The following is an 11843-nucleotide window of genomic DNA, read 5'->3' as shown; positions in this document are numbered from 1 at the left end:
AAGATATGGGAACTGCAGTGCATATGAAGTCCACCCTAGTGATGAATTGTGCAATGCAAGCCCCAGCCCTCCATCTCCAGGGGGAACAGGCCTTCCGCTGAGAGTGGCAGATCACTCTGTGTGCAGCCCAGAATCCTATGTCTAACCAACCATCCTACCACAAACCCTTTAGAGGAATTTCTCCTTGGCAGGCGCTTAGCCACCAACACAGGTGAAGAAGCTTCTGGGTCTATAGAGGAAGGGTCCATCACAGGTGTCTTCTGGAGCCCATGGTGTTGAGCAGCTGAGATCTCATGATCTGGATGCTGGTCAGGATCTTCCTCTGGTGACCCACGAGGCTGATGCCCAAACTCTGCACATCACTGTGGAAACAAAGGCGGCATCAGGCAGACCAAAAGGAGAACACTCGAAGAGGGTGCAAAGTAGGGGCAGTGAAGGGTGTGGCCTGGGGAGGGTCCCAAAAACCAGAGAGAAAGAGATCTAGAGAGCAACATTTAGCCCGTTCAAGGACATGCTGCAATCAGGAAGAAACACTCCTAGGGGGTATAAAGCAAGGCTGGTGAAAGGCATGGCCTGGGAAGGAGGTCCTGGGGTCATATAGAGAGAGCCACATTTGACATACACACCCTGCTGGGGCCAGATGCTTCCCACTCTTAGTCTAGCTAATAATGCTCATGGGTATTCTGAGCCAGGCGACATTATGCCGATGGATCTTGCAATACAAAATGAGATTCTACCCACGTCCTTCCAAAACACCATTTAGGTTGCTTGATAATTGAAAGTGCAAAAGTGTGTTCAATGAGGGAGAATCTTTCACTGAAGCAAATCACGGGGGAGGGGCGGAATGAGTATTTCTCCCTGTTTTTCATTTTAAGTGAGATTCTTTGCAGGGCTCTATCTAAACTGTGATCACTGTCCAGGACCTGGATCCAAAGGAGTGGTGGGGGGGGCAATTGAAACTGTTTTCAGGGGCAATTGAAACTGATACGGCAATAGGATAAGGGACAGATCCACCACCACCACCACAGTGGTGGCCAGTGCCCACTGGGAATGGTAGGGTGAGGCCAATAGTGAGTGGTGACAGAGCCAATGAAAGGAAAAAAACAACTAATTTTAATCTTGTCCTCATCTCCTCCCTGCTGAGCTATACAACAGCAACACAGACTACAGAGGAGGAAGCTGACAGCCAGGGACACCCTCTCTGGACTGGTTGTCAGGAAGATGGCAGGCAGCTGGGAGCAGGCTGAGGGCACACAGAGGTTATTGGGGCAGTGCACAATTTGCCCTAATGGGACAACCTCCACTGCCCCTGAGAGTAGGGATGGGCAAGTCTCTCAATTTCAAGTTCTCTCCATTTCTCATTTTTCCAACTTTGAGCCCAGGTCTCCACATTTCCAAAGCAGTTGGCTCCCCTCCCTGCCCTTTTAAAGAGTCCTTGTGAAAATTCGCCAGTCATTTAGCGTGAATTCCTCCCGAAAAACACACATCCGTATGCAATTTGGCCCAATACCCACATTCTTTTGCAAAACGCTTTAATAGAATGCCTTATTGTGTCGTATTTTCACGAGCGTATACAGTTTTAAGGACACTTAGTATACGCGTTTCTGTGCACATGACGTGGCTGGAGAAACGGCATTGCAGAGAAGTGTGAATGTTGAACGACAGGCTGTGCTTCGGTTGGCACATTTGAAATTGCGAATCAGGTTGGTTCGCCTTTGAATGCAAGCCCAGTCATAATCCCCGCCCCCATCCCTACTTGAAGGAGCCCTGGGCCAGGATCCCTTAGAATGCCTTGCTGGTCACCCATGGAGCAATGAAGTAGCTTCTGCTGATGTTTTGTGGCTGCTCTCTGAGAGCATGAGGAGGAATCTGTGCTGGCTGGGGTGGTGGTGGTGGTGAGGTAGCTGCCTATTTCCTGCACAAGCATAACTAAGTCTCTTAACATCTGCACTTCCCAATTTTCTCCAACAGAACCGCACCTTCTGTTCAAGCCAGAACAGGTGGGGGATACAGCCCAGTCTGGAACAGAAAGCTCCTCAGCTGTGGTTGAGGATCGCCTGGCGCTCCTCATACAATGCTAATGGTTCTCCTGGCCTCTTTCAATTGATAGGTTGTACACCAGTTTAGGCTCCCAAAATGCAGGGGCAGGAAGATCCAAGAGGCTTGTAGATGCATCCCAGGGATCCTGTTTGGAGGTCAGCAGCAGAGCAGGCAGATGTCCACTGGGATTGGTAGGGTGGGAAGCAGGGAGGCCAACAGTAGGTGGAGCCAGAGCCAACGAGAGGCAGACCCAGAGTCAATGATAGATGGAGCCAACTAATTCTGGTTTGGTCCCCAACCTTGTCTCTGCTGAGGGCAACACTGAGGTTAAGAAGACAACAGCCAGCTGCACCCCCTAGACTGGGGGATCATCCAGACTTCCACTTGTCCCACTGCTTTCCTCAAGGAAAACCCAATATTTACCACTGAATTGGAGGAAACGTCATCCGGGTTTCCTGCAGATTGACAACTGCTCCAATTTAGCACTAAAAATGGGTTTTCCTAGGAGAAACAGCATATAGAAAACCGTTTGGATGGGGGCTGGTTGAGGGCCGACTGAACTTGGAGGGGCAGTGCCCCACGTATCCCAATGCACCAGCTTCCATTCAGTGGAATAGCATGGGCCCCATACCAAAGAGGAGCATGGCCAAAGCTGGGGCTGGTAAGTGGTGCAGTATCAGGGGCGTACCCAGGATCAAAACTAGGGGGGGGGAGCCATGGTCGTTCAGGGATGGGGCCAAGGCATGGGAGGGGAGGGGCCACAAAGTGGGAACGTGGGTGGGGCTACGGAGCCCAGGTGAAACTGACTTCGGGAAGAAGTTTCATCCTGGGCGCCGCCCTGGGGGAGAGCGCGTGTGTGCGGCCAGGGGCATCATAATAGAGGGGCGGGGGGCCCTGGCCTCCACTTTGTGGGGGGCAGCGCGGCGCCCCCTCGCCCCTCCACCGACGGCTGCCCTGCCTGAGTAGGAGGGGGAGAGATGGAGGGCTGGCCGAGCAGCCAAGAAGCTGCGCGTTTGAGTTGCCTCTGCTTCCCACAGACTCGGCGGGGGCGCAAGCTGAGGTCTGCAGCAGTATAACAGGGAAAGGGGTGTCACAGTCATAGTACAGGGGGTGGGGGAGTCCTTTTCAGCCCAAGACCCACATTCCCTCTGATTAACATGCCAAAGGCCAAAGGTGGGCAGGGCCAGAGGGAAAGGTGGGTGGAGAACGAGATGTAAAGCAGGCTAGTTCACACACACACACACCCCTCTAGCCTCCAGCCATGCAAATGAAGTGCATGGTCAGAGTTCAAGGACAAATTCCAGCAAGGCAAAAAGACTCAAGGAGGGTGCAAAGCAGGGGGAATGAAGGGTGCAGCCTGTTGAAGGTCCCAAGAGCCTGAGAGAGAGATCTAGAGATCTAGAGAGCCACATTCAGTCCTTCCCCCTGCCATGGTGCCTAGCACAGTGACTGAAGAGGAGATGTTGGGACTGGAGCCCCATTTTGGCCCCCTCACCCCCTGCCCCCCCCATTTTGTGCTTACTCGATGTTCATCCGCATCACCATGCCAAGGGAAGAGTAGCCGGCCAGAGCAAAGTTCTCTTGGTATCGGCCCAGTCGGATGGAGTCCAGCCAGTCTTCCACAGTTGCACAGCTGGTGAAATCGATGCAGCCTCGTTCCGAGATGGTTTGGGTGAATCTGCAACCCAAGAGATGGAGCACAGGAGGGAGAGGTGAGTGGAAGGCGGAGCAATGATTCCGGCAGCCCTTCATTTGTAGAAAGCGTGTGGTAATAACACAGCACTTAAAGAAGCAAAGGCCAGTTTTGTTTTTTTTCCCCTTTCCCAGAATGCGCTGCTTCTTGACAAGAGGGAGAACAAGGCAGAGCACAGCCAGCTGAGCTCTGGCTCGCTCTGTTCAGAGCCAGTAAGCCAGACAAGGGAAACATCCATCATTCCTGCTGGCTGGGGCTGATAGCCATTGTAGCCCAACATCTACACCGAAACTTGGGTCTTCAGCTACAATTCCCATCATCCCTGATCACTGGTTCTGCTAGCTAGGGGTGATGGGAGTTGTAGTTAAAAACACACAGAGACCTAAATTTGGGAAACACTGATCTAGAGTTCTCCATTTAGTGTGTGTCAATAGACGTCAGAACAATGACTCATACAGATAAATGGGTCTGTCTCATTCACAGAGTGCTTGAAAATTTCATTCTAATTTCGATGGCGCATGATAGACACCCCCCCCATCACCTCACCTTGTCCTGGGTGGTCCTAACTACCCTTGGCTGCCTTCCTCCACTCCTGCCCTCATTGCCAGGGGAACAATGGACAGCGATGGCCTTACTTTGGTTTCCAGGCACACAACTAGCTTAGTTCTCTTCCCATGGGAGCAGAGCATCTCTCTGCTGGCGAACACGCACCTGTTGACTGTGGCTGTGCACTTGAGGTTCTGTGGGCTGCGGATGAGCTTGTCCAGGATGCTGACAATCTGGGGGAAACGTGGCCTCTCATTCCGATCTTTCTGCCAGCAATCCAACATGAGTTGATGCAGGGCTGTGGGGCAGCCCATGGGGGCGGGCAGCCGGTAACCCTCCTCCACCGACTGAATGACCTGTGATGAAGGTTTGACAATGTGCATTTATTTCCTCCAAGGTTGTGCACTCAAAGTTCTGCCCTTCTCCATTCTATCTTCACAACAACCCTGCACGGGAGGTTAGGCAGATAGGGAGTGACTAGCTCAAGGACACTCAGTGAGCTTCATGCCCGAGTGGAGATTTGAACCCTGGTCTCCTAAGTCCTAGTCTGATACTCTAACCACTACACAGTACTGCTTCTCCCAAGGTTTGCCTTTCTAAGAATCACCATGCTAGGTGAGGTCAAGAAGTTTGTCTTGATGCCCCCAGAGAAGCTTAGAAGCAGGGAAAGACAGTCGCAGCTAAGGAAGGGTGAACCTGTCCATTTCAATGCCTCTCATTTTTCCAGTCTTAAAATTAGTTTTGCCCATTTCCATACCAGTTTGCATTTTTAAAGAAAAGAACAAAATCCTCTTGGAAATCCGTCAGCATTTCTCCTTATATACACATTTTCATATGACGTGCAACATAACAGACACATTTTAACACAGCAATTTCCCCCAATAGAATGCAGTTTCATGTTATTTTCACTAATATATGCCCACACCATCCTAATGTGTGTTCTCTCTAAAAGCTACTTGGTTGGACTGCCTTGCAAAATTCAGATAACTGCAAATGCGGAAGGACTGCTGTGTTTCAGTTTGTGAAACAGTTTGTCCAATCTTTCTCTCTCTCTCTCATCCCATCTTGTTAACCTCCAGCCTTGGGCCTTAAGGGCTGCCTGAAGAATCCTTGGAAAAGGATACTGTGCTGCTAAAAAAAAGAGAGAGATGGCAGAAAAGGAAAGGAAAAGTAGAGTGTGCTTCTAGACCTCATGTCAAATTTGTGGAAGACCCTTTTTGAATAGGTAGAGACCAGCTCCCGCCAGAGATCAACTGCCACATCCAATTCCCACTGCTTATTTTCGCCTGAATTTCCTTCTACTTGCATTCTTGTCCCTGGAGGCTACAGGGACAGAGCGGAGGTGCAATTTGCCTGATTTCCCCAGTTCGTTCACTTTGAGCCTAAGCCCGCCCCGCTTTGCAGCTGTGTCTGTTTCGTAAATGACCAGCTCTTTTGCTCCGGTATGCTGTGTCTTTGTATGATTTTACAATTGCTTACTTAGTGTTTTGTGGACACACACAGAATGCTTGCATGATCTACACTTCTTCCCCACTGCAACATACAGTGTGTGTGTGTGTGTGTGTGTGTGTGTGAGAGAGAGAGAGAGAGAGAGAGAGAGAGAGAGAGAGAGAGAGAGAGAGAGGTGCGAGAGAGAGAAATTGGAGCAGTACTAGCCACGCTGGGACTTGGAGGGTGGGAGACTAGCTCATTTGGGAGGGTACGCAGGGATGGATAAGAAGAGACCGAGCCAGGGATCAAGGCTCTGTGCTCTAGTCAAGGTAATTATTGCCCGATTCATCCAGGGAATTGACTCAATTGCAATTCATGTTTTGGTTTTTTGGTTTTTTAAAACAAGGCTATCCATTGATTCTTAACAGGGTAATCAAGTGACACAATTAATTGAAGCATTTTAAATTTTCGACAAAAAAGATTGTGAACACACGTGGAATCCCATTCAGTGTGGAGTGTGCAACTACACCATGCCATGCCATGTTTGGGTAGCGAAAATTCTGAAAATTACAACTTTCTTTGCAATCCCACCCAACAACTATGATGTGCAGAGGTTGTGGGGGGTGGGGGGTGGGGAGACATCTATGGCAGATTGACCCTCTGGCTGAACGACTTCCCTCTGCTCTTTCATTGCCCTTCCTTGATGCCTTCTTGGGCACACTTCCTTCTAAGCTGGCAGCCTGTCTGGACTGAGTAACAAATTCCTCAAGGAGAGGCCAGCTAGTCTGTCACAGTGCAAAGATCCCCATGGAGCCCATTTAAGACCAACACACTTGATAGCATGGAATGTGGTCTCAACAAATCCTGGGGCATGGGAGAACATGGGAGGAGCCAAAATTGGTGGAGCGATGCTGGTGGTGGAGTGGGGTGGGGTGGGGGCCCTCTGAAATTTATCAGTTCAGAGAGCTCTGCCAAGGTGTAGGGGGAATGAGAGAAGGAGCCACCGTGGACAGAGTGATGGGAAGAAGGGGAGAAATTTTTTTTTTTAGGTCATCGATTCAGACCTCTGGTAAGTATGGTCCTTCTTCCAGGAAACTGCCAGGGGCAGGAGTGAGAGGGAGAGAAAATAGAGTGGCAGAAAGTATGTGGGAGGGGGGAGGAAGGAGGTACGTCCCCACACATTTTCTATTCTCACTCCATTTTCTGCCCACACATGGCCCTGTGCCCAACTCCTGCCTGAAACCTTTCAGAGTCACTGACAGTAAGTGTGCTTACGTAGCTAGATATGGCAAGTGTCTGACTTGGGATAAGGCAAGTTCCTTTGTTCTCACATCTTAACAGAAGGGCCATAGCTCATTGCTTTCCATGCAAGAGGTTCCAGGTACAATTCCCAACATTTAGACAGGTAAATCCCTGTCTAAAACTATTGCGGAGCACCCACTGGTGGAGCTTCATGCTCTGGCACCGGGGGGCGGAGAGCAGGCGGGGGCATGGCTGGTGCATGTCCTGGGGCTGTGATACGCCACCCACAGGGGTGTGGTGCACCGCCTGCTGGGGCATGGTGCCCAGCACGGGGGGGGGGGGGCGGCAGCTACGATGGCACCCCACTGGGATCATGCTGCCAGGGGTGGTGCGCTCCCCCCACCCATCTTCCTCCACCAGTGGGAGCACCTGCAAGTCAGTGTAGACGGTACTGAGCTAGATGGACCAATGGTGTGATTTAGCAGAAGGAAGCTCCTGTTGAAGTGCAGGAGCAGAGAGTTGAGAAGGGTGCCTGTCTCTGGTTCCAGAGTCTGTTCCAGAGGCTGCAACCAGTTCTACTCACTCTGGTCCCACCAGCAGGGACCATTCTTGTCTTCCTGGCAACTTGGGAAAAGGAATGACCCAAGGATGTGCACAGTGCCCTTCCCACAATACTTTAATCTACAGGGATCGTTTTCACGCAAGTTCTGTTTTAGGTGGTGGAATAGATTAAGTCACGGGCAGCAGCAGCTGCTTCCCTTACATCCCGGTTGGTCATGTTCCAGTAAGGCCGCTCCCCATAGGCCAGCACTTCCCACATGACAATGCCATAGCTCCACACGTCACTGGCCGACGAGAACTTCCGGTATGTGATGGCTTCTGGCGCTGTCCACCGAACAGGGATTTTCCCACCCTGCAATAAGGAAAGTCCAAGGCAGAGACATGCAAGTCAACCAACCTGAGCGAAGCAACCACTACTAGCCACCAAGAACCACTGGATTCATCAAAAGGGGCACCCAGGGAGTGTGAAACCCTGACCCATTGACTGGCTGCTAAGTTAGCTAAGAGCTTTCCGTAGCCAGCTATGTTCGTGTGCATGGGCTTCTGCAGTTAAAGGTAAGCAGTGAGAGAGTGCATAGCAGCGGCAAGGAACATTTTTCAGCCTGAGGGCCACATTCCCATCTGGGAAGCCGTCGCACCACGGTGCCAGGGCGCCAAATATACTTAAGACGGCCCTGCTTGGGGGCTGCATTCAGCCCCCCAGGCCTCAGATTCTCCATCACTTACATACAAATTAGTGGTGAGTGAATGATCCTTTAGCTCAATTTGGGATCAGCTCAATATTTATCAAACCATATGAGGCTGGCGCATTATAGGGATGTCTGCCTTTTCCTAAAAGTTATTTCCAGGTACCATTGGGTATATCTTGATGGTTTCATCTGCCCCTCAAAAGGCCATCTATGCTGTAAATGTGCGTGCCATTTTCTGGGGGAAATGAAGCTCGATTCAGGATACCTCTGAGCATTGCAAGCTGCCCGGATTCATAACTTTGAAGCCGCATCAGCAGCAACATCTCAAATGCAGAACCAGATGCTGGAGGAAGGCAGTGAAAGAAAGCTGTGGGGGCAATGGGAACCTGACGGGCTCCAGAGAGCAGGATCAGACATCCTTAAGGAAAGTAGCTCAGCAGGAGAGCACATGCTTGGCCTGCATAATGTTCGATGGTCAATTCCCAGCATATCCAGGTGCTGAGAGCTTGGAGAGCTACTGCCAGTCGAAGTGGACAATATTGGGCATAGTAGACCATGGTCCTTCCTGGTATATATATAAGCCAGGCCCCTATATTTTGCTGAGGAAGGAATATTGGGGGTGGGGGGTGGGGAGGCTGTCTGAGAAACAAGGAGGGGACAAGCAGAGTTAAGCTGAATGTGGTTCTCTCTGTGTGCATGTGTGCGTGAAGAGCCCCCCAGTTAGGATGTGCAGGAAGAGGCACCAATTCAACAAAGCTACAAAACTGCTTGGAGGAAGGTTCCCCAGAATCTGTCAAGGTCCAGGGAATTCTCCAGATGCCTTAAATGACTACAGAGGAGTGGGGTTCATTTGGGCTAATGGGGCATTGCCCTGCTAAGCTCAGCCTGCCCTCTTCCACCCACCCACCCCACCTGCCTCTCTGCTTTCAGAGTCCAGAGGTGGCAATACCTGCCAGCATCAGTGTTGCCCCTGTAGAATGCATTAGAGAGGAGGGTGGGTACAAAACTAGCAATAACTGGCTCTGCCTGTCATTGCCTCTGGCTCCACCTACTGCTGGGCTCCCCACCTTCTGCCCTACCAGGTGCCACTGGTCCCAAGAGACCACCAGTCACCTTTCAGAGGCTTAGAAACCACCATGGCAATCCTGCAGTATGTAAAATCATCATCACCCTCAGGACTCCATAAAAAGGAAAGCTAATCATAATCACAACTTAATCATGACAAGGAGCCGCAAGCCAGAGTGTACCGTGGTGGTATAAGCAGCCTCAGGGTTGTTCTCCAGGATTCGCGACAGGCCAAAGTCAGAGACTTTGCAGACCAAGTTGCCATTGACCAAGATGTTGCGCGCCGCCAAGTCACGGTGCACGTAGCCCAGGTCCGCGAGGTAGCGCATGCCAGCGCCGATGCCCCTCAACATGACGACCAGCTGAAGCACCGTAAATTGCCCGTCATGTTTCTGAAGAAAGATGAGCCCGTGTTAGTTTTCAGCCAATGTCATGTCACCGGTAGAGGCTGGTCTGGAGGGCGAACAGGGCACTGCCACACCAAACTCATGCTGCCTCTAAGCAGCCCCAGATTGCCAGCCATCTCACTTATAGCCAGTCCAGTGGGTGGCACTGCCTGCCAGCTTCCTCCTCCTTGCTATTGCCTTTATAGATCTCACCAGGGAGAGGACGGGAACGAAACTAGAATGAGTTGGCTCTGTCTCTCATGGGCAACCCCTGGAGGCACCAGCCGACACTGCATCCCACTAATGCATATCCCAGGACCAACCTAAAATACAGGGGTTACATTTCAGGGCTCACACTGAAGAAGATAAGAAGAGCCTGGCTGCTAGATCAGGCCAAAGGGTGCTCTAGTGCATTATGCTGTTCTTGCAGTGGCAAACCAGATGCCTGGGAAGACCAGGATATGACAGTGCTTTCCCCAGCTGTGATATCCAGCAACTGGAAGCAGAACATAGCCACCATGGGTTTGTTTAATCCACTTTTATAGCCATCCAGGTTGGTGTTCATCACTACCCCTTGTGGAGGCAAATTCTAGAGTTTAACAATGCACCATGTGAAGCAATGCTTTCTTCCATCCTTTCCTGAAAGTTGGGAGATGTTGGAAGAACATTCAGCTTCATTGGGATGCCCCATGTTCTAGTATTCATAGAATTGAGGAGTTGGAAGGGGCCCTAAGGATCATCTAGTCCAGACCACTGCAATGCAGGAATATGCAGCTGTCCCATATGGAGATCAAACCTGCAACCTTGGCATTATGAACACCATGCCTGAGCCAGCTCACCTATCATCAGTTCCACCCCCCTTGATCATTCTGGCTGCCCTTCTCTCAACCATTTTGGGCTCTATACTATCCTTCCTCCTGTGATCCTCCAGTCAGACACCACTGTCATGAGGCTGCAGCACCCGCCTCTCCTTGCTCCTGTCAGTCACTCTGCTAGGAACCATGCAGCATGAATAAGAAGGCGTGCTGTTTTACCCGGAGAAAGGAATCCAGCGAGCCGTTTTCCATGTACTCGGTCACAATCATGACTAATTTGCCTGTAGGAGACAAGAGAGGTCAAGTTAATAGAGATGTGCCTTTGAAGCTGATGTGTTTCTGTCTGTTCAGGTCTGGTATGAGACACTGTGTGGACGAGGGGCACCAATGGGTCCCCCCTTCTACTTGACCACAACTGTGCAGTATTTTCTTCTTCAGTCGCTGCACCACTCACTGCCCTCCCAGATGCCCCTCCCCCTCCAAGATATCATTTTGGAAGTAGTTACAGGTAGGTAGCCGTGTTGGTCTGAGTCGAAGCAAAATAAAAAAATTCCTTCAGTAGCACCTTAAAGACCAACTAAGTTTATATTTTGGTATGAGCTTTCGTGTGCATGCACACTTCTTCAGATACACTAGAAACAGAAGTGTCAGACCCTATATATATACAGAGGGTGGTGGGGGTGGGTGGGAATGGGAGATGGGCTGATGGGAGTGGTAAACCTGTGGATGGCTGTTAATGGCTGCTGATGGCTGCAATTAGTCCTGGGCTGAGGTGCTAAAGAAAGCTTGATCATGCATAATGAGATAAGAATCCGATGTCTCTATTCATCCCAGGTGCTTCCATGGTTTTAAGCTTGGTAATGATTTCCAATTCAGCAACTTCCCTTTCCAGTCTGTTCCTGAAATTTCTCTGTAATAAAACAGCTGCTTTGAGATCTTGTATAGAATGTCCTGGGAGACTGAAGTGTTCTCCTACTGGTTTTTCAGTCTTATGGTTTCTGATGTCAGATTTATGTCCATTTATCCTTTGGCGTAGGGTTTGGCCTGTTTGTTCAGGCCAAATTGCTCATCTTCTAACATTGTGTATGCCATCAAATGCCAACGGTGCCCTTCAGCTCTCTATATTGGACAAACAGGAATTGGAAATCATTACCAAGCTTAAAACCATGGAAGCACCTGGGATGAATAGAGACATCGGATTCTTATCTCATTATGCATGATCAAGCTTTCTTTAGCACCTCAGCCCAGGACTAATTGCAGCCATCAGCAGCCATTAACAGCCATCCACAGGTTTACCACTCCCATCAGCCCATCTCCCATTCCCACCCACCCCCACCACCCTCTGTATATATATATATAGGGTCTGACACTTCTG

General features: G+C 50.4%; 1 protein-coding gene across 2 annotated transcripts in view; it reads right to left on the bottom strand.

The window, feature by feature from the left end:
- Positions 1-247: 247 nt before the first annotated feature.
- Positions 248-11843, bottom strand: part of EPHA8 (EPH receptor A8) — a 40658-nt gene continuing 29062 nt past the window's right edge. The window contains exons 10-16 of one of the 2 annotated variants that reach the window (XM_088671288.1): positions 10688-10749; positions 9450-9659; positions 7716-7865; positions 4441-4635; positions 4178-4182; positions 3563-3718; positions 248-362 (exon numbers count right to left, since the gene is read on the bottom strand). In XM_088671288.1, coding sequence (XP_088527414.1) covers positions 248-362; positions 3563-3718; positions 4178-4182; positions 4441-4635; positions 7716-7865; positions 9450-9659; positions 10688-10749 — 893 coding nt within the window. The remainder of the gene's footprint in view (positions 363-3562; positions 3719-4177; positions 4183-4440; positions 4636-7715; positions 7866-9449; positions 9660-10687; positions 10750-11843) is intronic. The other variant, XM_088671289.1, reaches the window with a different exon arrangement.

This window comes from Zootoca vivipara, chromosome 6 (genome assembly GCF_965207765.1).
Source record: "Zootoca vivipara chromosome 6, rZooViv2.hap1.1, whole genome shotgun sequence".
Classification (NCBI taxonomy): domain Eukaryota; kingdom Metazoa; phylum Chordata; class Lepidosauria; order Squamata; family Lacertidae; genus Zootoca; species Zootoca vivipara.
The sequence above is the reverse complement of the archived record's forward strand: the minus strand, read 5'-3'. Positions and strand labels throughout refer to the sequence as shown.